Below are 18475 nucleotides of genomic sequence, written 5' to 3' on the forward strand. Positions count from 1 at the left end.
GTTCCACTTTGATTGTATGACGATGCTTGCTTCTTCTATGAATCCTTTATTCTAAAATATATGTAAGCCTTTGTAAATGAACGTGTATTGTACTATGCTTGCTTCTTCTATGAATCCTTTATTCTGAAATATATGTAAACCTTTGTAAATGAATGTGTATTGTACTATGCTTCCTTCTTGTATGAATCCTTTATTCTGAAATATATGTAAGCCTTTGTAAATGAATGTGTATTGTAGTATGCTTGCTTCTTCTACGAATCCTTTATTCTGAAATATATGTAAGCCTTTGTACTAGCCCTGGGAAGCTCAAGCCAGTATTATCTATGGAAAACAGAAATCCTTGCTTAACAGTAGTTCAAAGCAATTTGCAAGCTGCTGGTATGTGTTACAAAATTATATTAGCTATTTGCAATTTTCACTCTTTTCATTCTTGCCAACTTGAGAAAAGGATCTTGAAGCTGCTATGCTAAATAGAGTGTAGGGATGGTGAGCTTGGGTTTTGTAGATGCCTACATCAGATATCAAGATACTTCTTAGTTAAGTTTGGGATGATTACAATTCGGAAACATATATATTCAAGCTACATTTTGGATAAGTTAGTGATATCATATGTTGGACACTATCAGAATATTTGGCCATGTCATTAGCGAGAACAAATGCTACTATCTCATGAAAATCTTGTAAACAGAACAAGCAATGGGGTCAAAAACAAGATAATTCATAGCCCTCCATATTCACCAAAGACCAATATCATTTAGAACCCACAAGGTTTGACCATCAGAATTGAGACACTGCACCCCCCTCATTAAAAATTGAATATCTAGTTAAGATTTAAAGAGTTGCCATAATTTAATAGGAAAGACTTACAGAAAGAAGTGATTAATGGTTTCTGCTTTAGATTGACAAAAGGGACAAGTAGTAGCATTACTGCACACTCTTAGTTGAGACGATCAATCCGACAATGAGAGGTGGCGGTGCAAAAGTTTCCAACAAAAAAATTTAACCTGAGGCAGCACAGGAAGCTTCCACAAACAATAAAACTAGTCCATGTTAGGATCAACCATTCCAACTGAGAAGCAAGAAAATGATAGGCAGACTTAGCAGAACAAACCCTCTTATTATCTAGCTTCTAAAACTAAAAATGATCATGTGATATATGGATTAACAATGAGATTAGAACCACCAAAGATCTATCACAAGTATGTATATTGCTGAAATCATGCTTAAATGGAATACGAGAATCTAAAATATAGTTATCTTTGAAAACATCATGTGATATATAGAAGTATCACCAACAAATTTAGTGAACTCTCCTCTTAAAGGTTTAACAGCGAGAAGAAACAAACCTGATTCTGGCTTTGCCTTAATAATTTTGAATATTCCAAGGATAAATCACAGCATATTTAGTTCTAACCATTTTATCTCATATACTATCAATGATGGAAAGATATTGGCCTCTGTTGAAGTTGAAGTGTATATTTCATAAGAAAGGTTATCAGTCCCAAGACTTAGCATATCTAGAAAGAATCTCTTTCCCAATCCCATGATAGAATGTGCATACCCTTGGAAGAACCACAATTGTGATAAAATATAAAGATATTTTTTTAGAGAAATATAGAAGATTGAAGCGTTTCCTACTCTTCCTCTTTGATAACTTTATCCCTTCTTCCTATCAAGTTCAATATTTGGTATCATAGCATAGGTTAAGCTACGGCCTCTTCCTCAAGTATCATTCAACTCCAGATCCCCATATTGACAAAAGAAAATTATGATATATAGTATATCCAAATGAAGGTTTTTCTAGGCTCCCAAGATATATGAGAGTTTATAAAAGATAGATTTGTTGAAGCTGTTAGGAAATCTTGGGGGTGACATCACAAGCGCAACGGAAGAACAAGAAAACAAAATCTCTGATTCCCAAAGAGATGTTCGTCGTCGTGCGAAGATTGGTGCGCAAAATCCGTGAAACTTAAAACTGCGTAAGAGTAGATTGTGTTACCTAGGGAGATCGTATATCCCTGTTTCCTTGCAGATCTTTAGGAGAGGGTGAAGGAGGTCAAGTGTCCTCCTCTCTAGCGGTGATCCACACAGCATGGCTACGACAACGCTCCTCAAAACTCCAGGCCTGCTCTGAGGTGAAGAGGGGGAGGAGAATAGGAGAGGCAAGAAAAGGCTCTAACCTATGAGGCTCTGAATCCCTCCTATTTATAGAGGTCCCCTGTCAAACCCTAATGAATCCTCCCCTAGTGGGTATTGGATCTGCATCCAATAACCCAAGCCTTTTAGATTAGTGGATCTTTATCTTCTAATCTCTCATGGGCTCTTATTGGATCTCTCCATGGGATCTAATACTTCAGGGGCTTATTGGATATCTAATAAGACAAGGGCTTCGTCGGATATCTCATATCCGAACCTCTACTCATTGCAATGCCTACCATATGTGTGTGACCCTCTAGGCCCAATATCAAGCTGGCCGTGAATCATACCTGTTAGAACTCCTTCTAACTCAGTGAATTATTATCTCTGTAATAATTCACTTGACTCATCGATTACGGATGTACTAGGCCACTACGCTGTAGTCCCCAAATGATATAGGGGAATCCAATCCATTGGACCTATTTGTCCTCACTTATCGTGTACCTATAGTCCTCATCCATCTAATATCCCAAAGATTGTATATCGAGCATGGTGTTGTCAGACCCATACAGTTTCTACTTGAGTCTCGCTCTAATCGGATTCTCCCGGAGAACTCTTTTTCTCTCAACCCGAATGACCCTGGCTAGGGATTTGTCTGAGCAAGAACATATGGGATATTCCTCTCATGACGCTAAGAGCGGATGATCCTCTATCGACACTCAATAGCTCTCGTAAAGTCGACTACCACTCCCAATGACCAACTGTACTAGATCTGGGATAGCCAAACCTATAAGTCTGGTATCAAATAGTGGAGCACTCATACAGGACATCCTTGGTGTCTCAAGTCTAAGGACTGAATATACCACTAGGACTACGGAATCGCTGTCTGACAATAAGGCATCATCAACCATCCAACATTCCGTAAGCAAATCAATCAGTGAACTCATTCTCCAATGAGCACCTGTACTATATCCCTAGTATCCCTACACAAGCAGCTATGAGACCAGCTGCATCCATCATATGGATGAGTATACAGCACACTAGTTTGTTTGGTTATCACGATGTCCCTCTTTAGTAACCTGTGACCGGGCTTATTTAAGATTTGTGTTTAAAGGTGAATCGATCTTATTATCATGATCTCATCACGATCCGATTCCCATTGCACAAATCCAAGGACATCACAATATATATATGCATATATGCAATAGTTATAAAGTGATATATGCCAAAATATAACAAGCAAAAAGATTCTATATCAAGTCACACATGTCATCACTCACACGATTGGCTTGTTGGGCACCTATGACTAATAATCTCCCACTTGACCTAAAGCCAATCACCTATGTGTCTGATCCCCATCAGACCCCTGTGACGCTCAAAGACAATATGAGACAACGGCTTTGTCAATGGATCTGCAATGTTATCTTCGGATGGAACTCTTTCCACTGCTACATCTCCTTGGGTTATGATCTCTCTGATATGATGGAATCTCCTTAGAACATACTTAGATTTCTAATGAGACCTAGGTTATTTCACTTAAGCAATTGCCCCGTTGTTGTCGTAATATAAGGAGATCGGCTCCTCGGCACGACTCCCAAACCTGTGATGAACTTCTTCACCCAGACTCCCTCCTTTGCTGCAACTGATGCAGCAATGTACTCCGCCTCTATGGTCGAGTCAGCAGTAGTATCTTGCTTGGAACTCTTTCAGCACACTGTTCCTCCATTCAAGGTGTACACATACCCTGAATTCGACTTGCTATCATCGACATCAGACTGAAAACTTGAGTTTGTGTAGCCTTCAACCTTAAGGCTACTACCTCCATATACTAGTAAAAGATCTTTAGTCCTTCTCAAGTACTTAAGGATACACTTTACTGCTTTCCAGTGCTCCAAGCCTGGATCCGCCTAATACCTGCTCGTGACACTCAGAGCATGCGCTATATCAGGCCTAGTACATAGCATGGCATACATGATAGACCCTATTGCTGAGGCATAAGGTATCATATCCATGTTCGCCTTTTCTTCTGGAGTCTTTGGGGACATACTCGTAGAAAGTGATATCCCATGTCTCATCGGTATGAGATCTCTCTTGGAATTTTCCATGCCAAACATTTTGACAATGGTTTCTATGTACTTGGACTGGGACAAGCCAAGCATCCTCTTGGATCTATCTCTATAGATTCTAATCCCCAAGATATAGGATGCTTCCCCTAAGTCTTTCATGGAGAAGTGTCTAGATAACCAAGCCTTTACTGTGGATAGCATTTCTACGTCATTCCCAATGATCAGGATGTCATCCACATATAATACCAAAAAAGTGATAACGCTCCCACTTACCTTCCTGTACACACAAGGCTCATCTTCGTTCTTAACGAAGTCATAAGATCTAATTGCCTCATCAAATCTTATGTTCTAACTTCGGGAAGCTTGCTTTAGTCCATAAATAGATCTAAGCAACCTACACATCTTATCTGGCCAGTTCTTGGACACGAATCCCTTAGGTTGCATCATATACACCTCCTCCTCGAGGTTCCCATTGAGGAATGCGGTTTTCACATCTATCTGCCAAATCTTATAATCATAGTGTACTGCAATAGCCAATAGAATTCTGATGGATTTTAGCATTGCTATGGGTGAGAAGGTTTCGTCGTAGTCAACACCTTGCCTTTGACGATACCCCTTAGCCACTAGCCTTGCTTTATAGGTCTCTACCTTTCCATCTACTCTGATCTTTTTCTTAAAGATCCACTTGCAATCGATGGGTACAATACCTTCGGGCGCATCAACTAGGTTCCAAACCTTGTTGGAGTACATAGAATCTATCTCAGAATTCATGGCTTCTTTCCACTTCCCAAAGTCTATACTCATAATAGCCTCCTCGTACGTCTGAGGATCAATATCCTCAACATCCTCTCCTCTAATATGTCCCTCATATCTCTTAGGAGGATGAGATACTCTATCAGACCTACGTAAAGTTGAAACTTGTGTATTAGGTACCTGAACAGACTCGGGCTGTAGAGTGGTGCTTGAGCTTGGTTCTCCAACCTCGCTCAACTCTATCATTCGCCCACTATCTCCGCCAAGAATGTTCCTTCTCAAGGAACACTGCTCTCTTAGCTACAAAGTCCTTTTGGTCCTCGAGATGATAAAAATAATACCCACAAGTTTCCGTGGGGCATCCCACAAATTTGCATCGCTCTATCCTTGATTCTAACTTATCGGGGTTGTGTCTTTTAACGTGGGTAGGGCAGCCACAAATCTTAACAACCTTCAGATCAAGCTTCTTCATTTTCTATATCTCATATGGTGTAGACACTACCGACTTAGTTGGAACTCTGTTCAGAAGGTAAGTTGCGGTCTCTAGGGCATATCCCTAGAATAAGATGGGTAGGTCAGCGAAACTCATCATGGACTGTACCATATCTAACAGCGTACGATTCCTCCTTCCAGAGACACCATTGAGCTGAGGTGTATAAGGAGGTGTCTATTGGGATAATATCCCATTGTCCTTGAGGAACTGAGTAAACTCTATACTTAAGTACTCACCTCCTCGATCTAATTAAAGAGTTTTGATACTCTTTCCAGTCTAGTTCTCCGCCTCATTCTTATACTCTTTGAATTTCTCAAAACCCTCGGACTTGTACTTCATTAAGTACACATATCCATACCTTGAGAAATTATCAGTAAAGGTAATGAACTAGGAGTAACCACCAATGGCATGAGTTAACGTAGGTACACATACATCACTATGTATGAGTTCCAATAGCTCAGTGGCTCTCTCTCCAATTCCACTAAATGGAGAGTTGGTCAGTTTTCCACAAAGGCAAGGCTTGCAAGTTGCATATGACATATAGTCGAATGGATCTAGATATCCATCATTTAGTAACTTTTGAATCATTCCCTCATGGATGTGACCTAGCCTACAATGCCATAGGTATGCACTGTTCACCTTATCTCGTTTCCTCTTAGACACTTACATTCATGATATGTGGAGTAGTGTCTAGCATAAACAAACCTTTATGCAATATTCTTCTCGCTAATCTCCCCTCGGCTTTGCTAGAATTTACAATAAATTGTAGATGTGATAAGCAATACTAGTATCCAATATCAATGCACTATCACAAAAATCTGACAATTGGAGATTGATCATGAATGTACTTGAAACTTCTCCAAGCTTCTATTTCGCCCTCTCTACAAGATACTCTTTGTAGTTCCTCTTCTAGTGACCATCTTTACCATAGTGGAAGCACTGGCCTTTGTCCTTTGCTGGGTCTTTCTTAGCAACCTTTACTTTACCTGGTCTGCCCTTGCCCTTTCCCTTCTTAAGGGACCTTTCTGCTTTCCTTTTCTTTCTGGTCTCACCAGTATAGAGAACTGGCTTCTCTTTCTTAATAGTACTCTCTACCTCCCTCAACATATTGAGGAGCTCTGGGAGAGTCACCTCAAGCTTGTTCATATTAAAATTCATTGTGAATTGCGAAATGGAATCTGGTAGGGACTGAAGTACAATGTCCACACACAAGTTATCCTCTAGGACCATTCCTAGACCTGTGAGTTTCTCTATCCACTCAATCATCTTTAGGACATGGTTTTGAACCGGTGTCCCCTCAGTCATCCTAGCGCGGAAGAGGCTCTTGGATATCTCATATCGTTGAGTCCTTCCCTGTTCCTCAAACAATTTGCGGACATGTAGGAGAATAAATCTGGCATCCATCTTTTCATATTGTCTCTGTAACTCAGGAGTCATAGAGCCCAACATATAGCACTGAGTAAGAGTGGAGTCATCAATGTACTTCACTTAGCGAGCGATCTCATCCTCGCTTGCCCCTTCTTCGGGCGTAGGCATTACTGTATCAAGGACGTACATGATTTTCTCCGCCATGAGAATAATTCTCAAGTTACGGAGATAATCCGTATAATTTGGACCAGTGAGGCGGTTGATATCAAGTATGCCACGTAAGGGATTTGAAAGCGATATTTTTTGAAAATAAAGATGCAGTAGAAATAAATAACATGTAGATTTTGTAAGAAATAAACTATCAAGATATGAACTTCTATCTTAATATGCTCCCACTATTTTACTAACGAGTCACGTGACACCCTCAGCACATGAAACGAAATCTCCAACAGACTTCTAGTGGGGATCAGGATCCAATCAGCGTCTTAGTGTAACCTCGAGGGACTCGACCAATCACACTAAGCCTAAAAGGTAGGTAACTCTTGCCGATCACAACTCCTTATGATTCCCATCCTGTTCGGCCTCCGAATCACCATGGTCTCAAGGGACTTGACCAACCATGATGCTCGGTTAAGTCAACACCTTCGTTACAAGATGAGTCTGATTTGATGATATACCCTCGAGGGACTCGATCAAGCATACCATGTCCTCAGGTCATCGGTGACATCTCTATGTTATAAGCAAGATAGCGAATCGTGATATAGGTAAGTCTCGAGGGACTCGACCAACTCAATCTATACCGAGAATCGGTTCCTACTTATAACGATGGAAGGCCACGTGGGTCAATCTAATTGCCTCATGTTTACCGACTTAATATTATCAAGAGAGATGTTTCTATGATTTGGTCTCCTAATATGATATCTCACACATATACATATTTAATATATATCTACATCGCATACAAATATATATACATATCTAGTATGTATATAAGTAATCACACCAGATGATCATGGACCACAACCCAATGTGATTAGGCCTGAGTTAGTAGGCCTAATCACTCACATCAAGATCTATGTGTGCAACGGTGCATCTCTATGCCCTGTGATTGTCCATCTCATCCTCGTCGGTTCCATCAACATCTCGATGCATCTTCATGCATCGCGATCATCCGTCTCGTGGGTCCTGCTATCACATCCACGCTCCCATTGCGCCTCCTCATGTGATTACAACTTAATCATAGGCACGCAGGCTCGACAATAAACGAGAAATATAATGGAGGCTCGCAGACCTCAATAATAATAATCACAAGTACACACATCACATGGTCCATGATCATTCGTCCACACATCATACATCATATGTATAAATAATCATCATCATGTAGGACTACTAGATAATGATAAAAATAATAATCAATTAAATCTTTTAATTAATTAGTATTTTATGAAATCAGGGATATATAGGGAATTTTTGAATTTATAGGGGTATTTTTATAATTTAGATAAAAGGAGAGAATTTGAATTTATGAAATTCACAGGGGTAAAACTGTATTTTGCCCAAGCATGCCCTAATGCCCTACTCCCCTACTACCGTCGCCGTTGCCACCCTGCTGGCGACGGCCTGTACGATGGGGTGAGGGCGCTACCCTCGCCTGTAGGTGGCACGCCCGCTGGCGGCGCTGCCGCTGTGAGTGGGCGCCCCCGCGGGCGGTTCTGCCGGTGGGGCAACACCCGCAAGCGGTGCTGTCCCCCCGGGCGGCTGCCCTTGCGGGGGGTTTCGCCCGTGGGAGCAGCGGTAGCAGGCGCCGCTGCCCTGCGGCGCCTCACCCCGCGAGAGAAGCGATCGTAGGCGCCTCTGCCCACGGGCTGCCAGCCCCATCGGCCACAAGCCAGCTGCAAGCAGGTCGCCGGCCGACTACTGCAGATGCAGCCCCTATTCTGCCTGCTTGCGGTTGTGCTGCATGCACGTAGATCGAGGGAAACAACTGTTGCTACCCTTTCTCGCATTTGCGTCAACGATTTTGACGTCAAAAGTTTCTTCAAAACACAACACACGTAGTTCAAAACCAATCTATCGCACGAACAACCTGGGTCTGATACCACTATTGGGAAATCTTTGGGGCGGCCTATTAGGACTCTAGCTAGGAGAGTCCTAATTGAGAGGGACATTCTATTAGGACTCTAGCTAGGAGAGTCCTAATTGAGAGGGACACTCTGTTAGGACTCTAACTAGGAGAGTCCTAATTGAGAGAGACATTCTGTTAGGAGGTTTTTTCTTAGAGAAGAATTAGGAGTTGTAAGGGAATAAAAGTCTTGAGTATGAGTCATATTAGGAGTTGGTTAGAAGTAAGAGTCTTAAGTAGGAGTCCTATTAGGAGTTAGGGTTTAGAAGCCCTATAAATAGCCATGTATTCCTTCTCTTTTGTTAAGCAATAGATGAATCTTTTCTGTAGCTTTTGAGCAGCAACTTGGAGGGAGGAACCCCTATAGAGTTCCAAGGAGGTCGATCCCCTAAAGAGATCAACCCCAAGTTTAGAATCTGCAAGGGTTCTATCACCTGGTATCAGAGCAGCATTCTTGGCATCTCGCTGCCCTTCCACTGCCATCCATCAACCCTCCACAACCGCCCAAAGCAATTCCCACAAGACAATTCCCTCCTCAAATCCCTGCCATCCATTAAATTGGACCTCCTTGCTGTCATATAAACTGAGATATTGCTGTCAATTCCCTCCTCAAATCTCTCAAATTTTTTATGGAGATTTCGTCGAGAAACCCCTGTTTCTTCGACGTTAATTCTGCTCTTACAAGACAACACAATTCTGCAGCAAACTTTCACTGATTTCTATCAAACCTATACATGCCTTTAACCCGTCAACAAAAGAGAGATCTTAACATCACAGATTTGGAGTCATATACTATGGCATCTGAGGACGCAATCAATGCTAAATTTGAAGCCTTTAAGGCACGAATGGAGGATAAGATTCGGACTCTCCTTACCGAATTCAGTTTGGGCCGACCACCAAGCCCGAAGAAATCACATCAAGGAGAGAGCTCTAATCAATCAAATCATGCCCAAAGAGATGACTTCCAAGAGAGGGGAGGTTCTATGACCGACCCCAACTATTCGCGCATGAGAGTGGACTTCCCTAGATGGGAAGAAGGAGACCCAATTGGTTGGATCTCGCGCGCAGAGCGATATTTTCGGTACCATAAAACTGCGGATGCATCCATGGTGGAAATTGCAGCTATACATCTTGAAGGGGATGCCATACAATGGTTTGACTGGTTTGAACACACTTATGGAGCCCTTTCATGGCGACAATTCAAAGAAGGACTACTGATCCGCTTCGGACCAACTTATTATGAGAACATTGACGGACAACTAGCAAAGATCTGACAAACCTCCACCATTTAGAAGTACCAAACCAGGTTTGAAAGGTTATCTAATTAAACTCGTGATTGGTCTGAAAAATAGTTATTGGGGACTTTTATTGAGGGCTTAAAGCCGGAGATCCAGGGAGAAGTTAAGGCGCGACAACCATACACGCTTATGGCAGCCATCTCTTTCGCACGACTTCAAGAGGAGCGATTCAACCATGAAGCCCGGAGGACAAGGATCACTCCATGACCTACAATACTAAAGCCCTCAGCCCCCCCTACTATCAACCGAGTCCTTGCACCGAAAAGGTTAACAAGAGAAGAACTTCGGGAGCGATCTGCGAAAGGGTTATGTTGGCATTGCGACAAGCCGTGGAGCCGTGAGCATCGCTGTAAAAAAGGTAGACTTCTTATGATTGAACCAGTAGAAGAAGAGGTCATTGAACATCTAGAAGAGAGCCTTGAACATGAAAGTTGGAGGCCTTCTCAAACAACAGCCGATCACTGTTCTCATCGACACGGGTAGCACTAATAACTTTCTGAATAGTAAGGTTGCTGCTCGGATGGCACTGCATATTGAAGGTTGCAGCAAGTTCGATGTAAAGGTTGCCGACGGCAGAATCCTAAAGTGCGACCAAAGATGCCCGCAGTTGAAACTATTACTACAAGACCAAGAAATTATCACCGATTTCTTCCTCCTACCAATCGATGACTATAAGGCAGTGCTTGGTATCGAATGGCTGACTACACTAGGTGATGTCTCTTGGAACTTTTCTAAATTAATTATGAAATCCTACTGTAAGGGCAAACAGATCATCCTACGTGGGAAGCAACGTTACCACTGTTTCGACCCAACGAATGGAGAAAGTTTTACACAAGGTAAATGGTGCCTTTTTGATGCACCTCCAGCAGCAACCAGAGGGGAAGAAAATAGAATTTGAAGATCAAAATCTTGCCCAATTGCTTACTGAATTTGTTGACATATTTGCTGAACCGCGCAGTCTTCCTCCTTCTCGACAACATGACCATCGAATTCCAATCCTTCCAGGCAAGCCACCAATGAACACTCGACCATACCGATATCCTCACCTCCAGAAAGATGAAATTGAAAAGATCGTAAAGGAGATGCTTGAAACAGGGGTGATTCGACCAAGTTGTAGCCCCTATTCCTCACCGGTGCTACTTGTACGCAAGAAGGACGGAACTTGGCGGATGTGCATTGACTACCGAGCTTTAAATGACATCACCGTCAAGGAAAAATACCCAATACCAGTGGTGGATGAACTTCTTGATGAATTGAAAGGAGCTCGAGTCTTCACGAAGTTGGACCTCCGATCCGGTTACCACCAAATTTGGGTATGTGACGATGACATTCCAAAAACTGCATTTCGCACACATGATGGCCATTATGAATTCTTGGTAATGCCTTTTGGACTCACTAATGCTCCTTCAACCTTTCAAAGTCTCATGAATGATATATTTCGGAGCTTTCTTCATAAATTTGTGCTGGTATTTTTCGATGATATTCTCGTTTACAGCCCTTCTCTTGAGACTCACTTTCAGCATTTACGAATTGTTTTGACGATCCTTCGGGAGAATACTCTTTTTGTTAAGCAACCAAAGTGCAGCTTTCTCAAGCAAAAAGTAGAGTACCTTGGGCATATAATATCAGAAGGAGTGGCGGTAGACCCAACAAAAATTGAGGCAATGCAAGGCTGGCCGAAACCTACAAACGTGAAATTATTACGGGGGTTCCTTGGACTAACGGGCTACTACCGAAAATTTGTTAAGGACTATGGGAAGATCAGTGCACCACTCACTTCTTTACTGAAAAAAGATGCTTTCAAATGGTCGGACAAAGCCTCTGCTGTCTTCGACAAACTTAAAGTAGCCATGACAATGACGCCATTGCTTGCGCTACCAGATTTTAATAGACCCATCATCATTGAGGCCGACGCATCTGGAGTCGGATTTGGAGTCGTTCTCATGCAAAATGGTCGACCACTTGCATACACTAGCAAGGCATTATCTCCCTCCCATCAAAACATGTCAGTATATGATAAGGAGATGCTTGCCATTGTACACGCAGTAACGAGGTGGAGACCTTACCTGATCGGCCGACGATTTCAAATTAAAACTGACCATAAAAGCCTCAAGTACTTTTTGGAGCAAAAGATATCATCCCTTGAGCAACAAAAATGGGTAACCAAACTTCTTGGATTTGATTATGAAATTATTTACAAAAAGGGGAAAGAAAACGTAGTTGCAGATGCACTCTCACGGCTACCTGAACAAGCTAAGGTTTCAGCCATCTCCCTTCCTACCACCAGTCTCCTCGAGGACATTAGGGAAGAATGGAAAAAGGATCCAGAGATCAACAAGATCATAAAAAAATTGGAGGAGGATCCAAGTGCAATAGCCCACTACACCTGGGATTCGAGGGATTTACGCTACAAAGGTCGCATTGTGCTTATACCTGACTCCCCTTGCATCGCAATAATCTTGCATGAAATGCACTCTATACCTTCAACAGGGCACTCTGGATTCCTAAGAACCTACAAAAGAGTGAAGCAAAATTTTTATTGGAGAGGGATGAAAAAAATTATTGCTGAATATGTGGCACAATGTGATATATGTCAACAGAACAAGGGTGAAACTGTGGCAAATCCAGGGAAGCTACAACCACTACCCATACCAGACTCAGTGTGGACTGACATCTCTATGGACTTCATTGAAGGGCTGCCATCTTCCAAAGGTAAAAGCAAGATTCTCGTGGTGGTTGATCGACTTACGAAATATTCTCATTTTTATGCTGTGAGAAATCCCTACACTGCTGCTAGTATTGCCCAGATTTTCATAGAAAATATTGTTAAACTGCATGGGATGCCAAGGTCCATCGTAAGTGATCGTGACAGGATCTTCACTAGTAAATTTTGGACCGAGTTATTTCAGTTACAAAGCACCAAACTCAAGATGAGCACAGCATATCATCCACAAACTGACGGCCAAACAGAGATGGTAAATAGGTGCTTCGAGACGTACCTCCGGTGTTTCGCTAGCGACCGACCAAAAGAGTGGGCGAAATGGCTTCCCTGGGCCGAATGGTGGTATAATACTACATATCATTCATCTACAAAATGTGCCCCTTATGAAGCATTGTATAGTCGACCAGCACCTGTGATTCCAAAGTATGTAATTGGCTCGGCCAAGGTAGATCAGGTTGACCAATAATTCATTAATAGGGACAAACTCTTACAACTATTAAAAGATAATCTCTCTACCGCTCAAGCCAGAATGAAGCAGCAAGCCGACACACGACGAAGTGAAAGAGAATTTTCAGTGGGAGATTGGGTTTATCTTCGCCTACAACCATACAAGCAACTCTCTATCAACACTCGAGCCTCCATGAAGCTATCCCCACGTTTTTATGGGCCCTATCAGATTACAGAGCATATTGGAGCCGTGGCATACAGACTTAAATTACCTGAGGATGCCAAAATTCACCCCGTCTTCCACGTATCATGCCTAAAGTCCAAGTTGGGAGAACACGAGTCACCCCAGATCCAACTGCCCAACACAACTGAGGATGGAGTTATTCAAGCCCAACCACAGGCCATCCTCGATCGCAGGATCGTGATGCATCGCCGACATCCCTCTACTAAAGTACTAGTGCACTAGAATAATCTACCACTTGAAGACGCCACATGGGAACCATATAAGGAGCTGAAGACCCGGTTCCCTGAGTTCATAGAATCTCAGCCTTGAGGATTGTTGAATCTCGGATTTTGATGATGAAGTCAATTGTCATTTGTTGTCTAATCTATGTGTTGAGATAAGTGTGCAGGATTAACTATGATGAAAGTTAGACAAGCAGCAGGAGTTGCGCCGGAGTCAAGTTTATGATCACGTTGGGAGTTCGAGAGTTCGACGGAAGTTTGGACGGTCGTCGGAGGTTCTGCGGGAACAGATCCGAGAAGTCCAGAAGCTTGCCAAGCGAAGCTCGTCGAAACTCGCCAAGTGGATCGTCGCAAGTCCAAGAGTTTGCCGGAAGTCCGCAGGAGCATCACCGAGGGTTCATCGGATGATCGACGGAAGTTCGCCGAAAACTCGCCGGAAGAAGCGAGTGACGCACCGAAGTAAAGCTGCAGAAATTGTCTTAGATTTAATCGTAGTTATCACATTGATTAAGTTGGAAATGGGAGGTGATCCCATTAGCTTAATCTTGGGGCAATTGGGCCCCTGAAAAACCGAAATTGGGCCGAATGGAGCTACCCATTCGGACCCTGATTGCACCAGGAGGTGCAACTGCCCCAGCCAGGAGGTGGCACCGCCTGGGCTGAGTCTCCCAGCGAGACTGGGCAGTGCAACCGCCCCAGCCAGGAGGTGGCACCGCCTGAGCTCAGTCTTCGAGCAAGACTGGGCGGTGCAACCTCCCCTGACAGAGAGGTAGCACCGCCTGGGCTCGGGCTTCGAGCTCTAGCAGAGAGGTGCAACCGCCTCAGTCAGGAGGTGGCACCGCCTGGGGCTCAGTCTCCGAGCCAGACTCAGGAGGTGCAACCGCCCCTGACAGAGAGGTGCAACCGCCTGAGCTCAGTCTTCGAGCTCTGCCAGGCGGTGCAACCTCTCCAGTCAGGAGGTGCAACCGCCTGATCCCGGAATTCCGGGATTTGATCGTTTTGAGCTCCAAATTTGAACTGGGTTGGGGCCTATAAATACCCCACCCATTCAGCACTGAAAAGAGACAGACCTACACCGAATTCTTGATCTTTTCTGTGATTCTAAGAGCTCAAATTTGTGTAAAGTCCAAAAGTTCTCCTCTTTCTGTTCTTCAAGTCTTGAGTTGTAAAGAGAGGAGAGAAAGGTTCTGTAAGGGTTGTCTCCTGAGCCCGTCAAAAGGAGTGAAACTGTAAAAGGGCAGTTGGCCTTCGCCTATTGAAGGAAGGCCTCTAGTTGATGTCGGTGGAGGAAGCCAAAAGTGGAGTCGGTCAAGACTGACCGAACCACTCTAAATCTCTGGTTTGCTTTTATTTTGAGCACTTTATCATTACTGCAAACCTCCTACATAGCTACTGCTCTCTGCGCTTTTACGAACAAGTTTCTAAGTTCTGATCTTTCTGAATCTGCATTCAGACGTAAATCGGTGTTTTCGTACGATCTTTACATTGCACTTTACATTTACGTTTTGATTCTATTTATAACTGCAAACTGTCTTCTGTGCTTTTACGAACAAGTTTCTTTGCAGTTTACGTTTACGTTTTGATTCCATTTATAACTGCAAACTGCCTTCTGCGCTTTTACGAACGAGTGTCTAAGTTCAGATCTTTCCGAATCTGCGTTTAGACGTAAACTACGTTTTGACGTAAAACTGTGTTTAGATGCAAACTACGCTTAGACGCAATCTACGCTTAGACGCAAACTGTGCTTAGACGTAATCTGAGCTTAGACGTAAACTGCGCTTAGACGCAATCTGTGTTTAGACGTAAACTGCGCTTAGACGTAATCTGCGCTTAGACGCAATCTGAGCTTAGACGCAAACTGCGCTTAAACGCAAACTGCGCTTAGACGCAATCTGCATTTAGACGCAAACTGCATTTAGATGCAAACTGCGTAAACTGCGCTTAGACGCAAACTGTGTTTAGACGTAAACTGCACTTAATCATAAGTAATCTTAGAGTCGGCTTTTGCATCAAAATAGTTTTTATCGAACGAATGCAGCTTTCGTTTTTAATCGCTGAAAGATTTCCACTGCACTAATTCACCCCCCCCCCCCCCCCCCCCTCTTAGTGCTCTCGATCCTAACAATTGGTATCAGAGCAAGGTTAACTCTCTAACGGATTAAAACCCAAGAGAGATGGCATACGCCGGAAACCAGGAGGGGCATTGTATTACGCGTCCACCCATGTTCAGTGAGACAGACTACACCTACTGGAAGACCCGAATGAGGATCTTTCTTATTTCTATGGATTTTGAACTGTGGAATCTTGTCGAAAATGGATTTTCGAAGTCTTCTCTTCCAATGATCGATTGGAATGATTTGGAGAAGAAGGCTTTCGCTCTTAATGCAAAGGCTATGAATGCCTTATTTTGTGCACTTGATAAAAACGAGTTTAACCGTGTTTCAACTTGTGAAACTGCATTTGATATTTGGCACATACTCGAAGTGACTCATGAAGGCACAAGTAGAGTGAAAGAGTCAAAAATCAATCTGTTGTTACATTCTTTCGAACTTTTCCGGATGAAACCGAGTGAAACCATTGGCGACATGTTTACCCGTTTCACGGATGTCGTCAACGGTCTAAAAGGACTCGGAAAAAGCTTTTCAGATTTTGAGCTCGTAAATAAGATACTAAGATCCCTTCCTAAGAGTTGGGATCCTAAAGTCACTGCTATTCAAGAGGCAAAAGATCTGCGCAACTTCCCTCTTGAAGAACTAATCGGGTCGTTAATGACCTACGAAATGACTTGTAAAGCTCATGAAGAGCAAGAAGACATCATTCCAAAGAACAGGAAGGATATGACACTCAAAACTTCAGAATGCCACTTGAGAGAAAACTCAAGTGATGAGGACTGTGATGATGACTTGGCACTTCTAACAAGAAAATTTAAAAAATTCTTTAAAAGAAACAAGTTTAAGAATGACGCAAAAAGGTCTGAACCCAAGAAGGACCAAGTTATTTGCTATGAATGCAAAAAGCCGGGACACTACAAAAGTGACTGTCCCCAAGTCAAAAGGAGAACATCAAAGAAGAAGGCGCTTCAAGCAACATGGGATGACTCGAGCGCATCCGAAGAAGAGGAGTCCAACACCGAGCAAGTTGCTCATTATGCCTTAATGGCCATCGGAGATGAGGTAACAGATTTAATTGATGAAGATTTACCTTATCATGAATTATTAAATGCTTTCCATGAATTGTTTGATGAATGTAAAACAATTAGTAGAAAATACAAATTGCTAAAAAAGGAGCATGATAGTCTTATTTGCAATTTCGATAAGTTAAATGCTGAACATCATGATAGTTTAAGCTCATGCATAAAATGCCATGATCTAGAAACCTTCCAAAAGGAAAACGTGCTACTTAAGACACCTTGAAGAAATTCGAGGTTGGTAGCAAGTCATTAAACATGATCCTTACGAACAAGGGTCACGTTCCAAAAAGAAGTGGAATTGGATTCGTGAGAAGTCCTCACCAAAATCCAACCACCTTCATAAAAGGCTCCATCTTACATGTTCGACATCAAGACAAATGTAACTTCTGTTGCAAATTTGGACACAGGACGCACTATTGTCCATTCAAGAAAATTAGTCCAAACAAATTGATCTGGGTTCCTAAAGGAACAATAATAAATTCTGTGCAACATGATAAACAATGTAGGTCTATTTGTGAGGCACCCAAAAGCAAATGGGTACCTAAACATCATCCTTTCTTATAGAAAACTAAACCATCGCAAGCTAGGAGCAAGAGATGGTACCTTGATAGTGGATGCTCAAGACATATGACCGGAGATCCATCTCAATTCTCTAAGCTCACTAGCATAGACGAAGGCTATGTCACCTTCGGAGACAACAACAAGGATAAAATCATTGGCAAAGGAACCATAAGTAACAAATCCAACTTCTCTATTGAAGATGTTTTGCTAGTTGATGGTTTAAAACATAACCTCTTGAGCATTAGTCAATTATGTGATAAAGGATATATTGTCAGATTTGAATCTAATGCTTGCATCATTGAAAAACCACACAAAAACATATCTATGATTGCATTGAAACAAAATAACGTATATACTATTGACATTAATGATTTGTGTAATGAAATGTGTTTTTCCGCTTGAATGAGGATGCTTGGATATGGCATAGAAGATTAGGTCATGCTAGCATGAAACTAATCACTCAAATATCATCTAAAGAACTTGTAAGAGGAATTCCTCATATCAAGTTCATCAAAGATAATGTATGTGATGCTTGCCAATTAGGTAAACAAATTAAGAGTAGTTTCAAATCTAAAAATCAAATAAGCACCTCTAGGCCCTTACAATTGATCCATATGGACTTGTTCGGACCAATTCCCACATCAAGCCTAGGAGGTAGCAAATACGCCTTCGTCATCGTGGATGACTATAGCAGATATACATGGACTTACTTCTTAAAACATAAAAGTGAATGCCTTAGATCTTTTACCAAGTTTTGTAAACTTGTTCAGAATGAGAAAGGTTCTATGATTTCGTCAATTAGAAGTGATCATGGTGGTGAATTTCAAAACCATGATTTCCAGGAATTTTGT

The 18475-nt window shown here is 42.3% G+C and overlaps 1 protein-coding gene across 1 annotated transcript in view; it reads left to right on the forward strand.

Annotated features, from left to right (window-relative positions):
* The window catches only part of LOC135616300 (alpha-humulene synthase-like), a 2814-nt gene extending 2611 nt beyond the window's left edge, over positions 1-203 (forward strand). The window contains exon 5 of the mRNA XM_065115499.1: positions 1-203. This exon is cut by the window's left edge and continues 282 nt beyond it. Within this exon, the coding sequence (XP_064971571.1) occupies positions 1-12 (12 nt within the window). The 3' untranslated portion in view covers positions 13-203.
* Positions 204-18475: the final 18272 nt, after the last annotated feature.

This window comes from Musa acuminata, chromosome BXJ2-7 (assembly GCF_036884655.1).
Source record: "Musa acuminata AAA Group cultivar baxijiao chromosome BXJ2-7, Cavendish_Baxijiao_AAA, whole genome shotgun sequence".
NCBI classification, from domain to species: domain Eukaryota; kingdom Viridiplantae; phylum Streptophyta; class Magnoliopsida; order Zingiberales; family Musaceae; genus Musa; species Musa acuminata.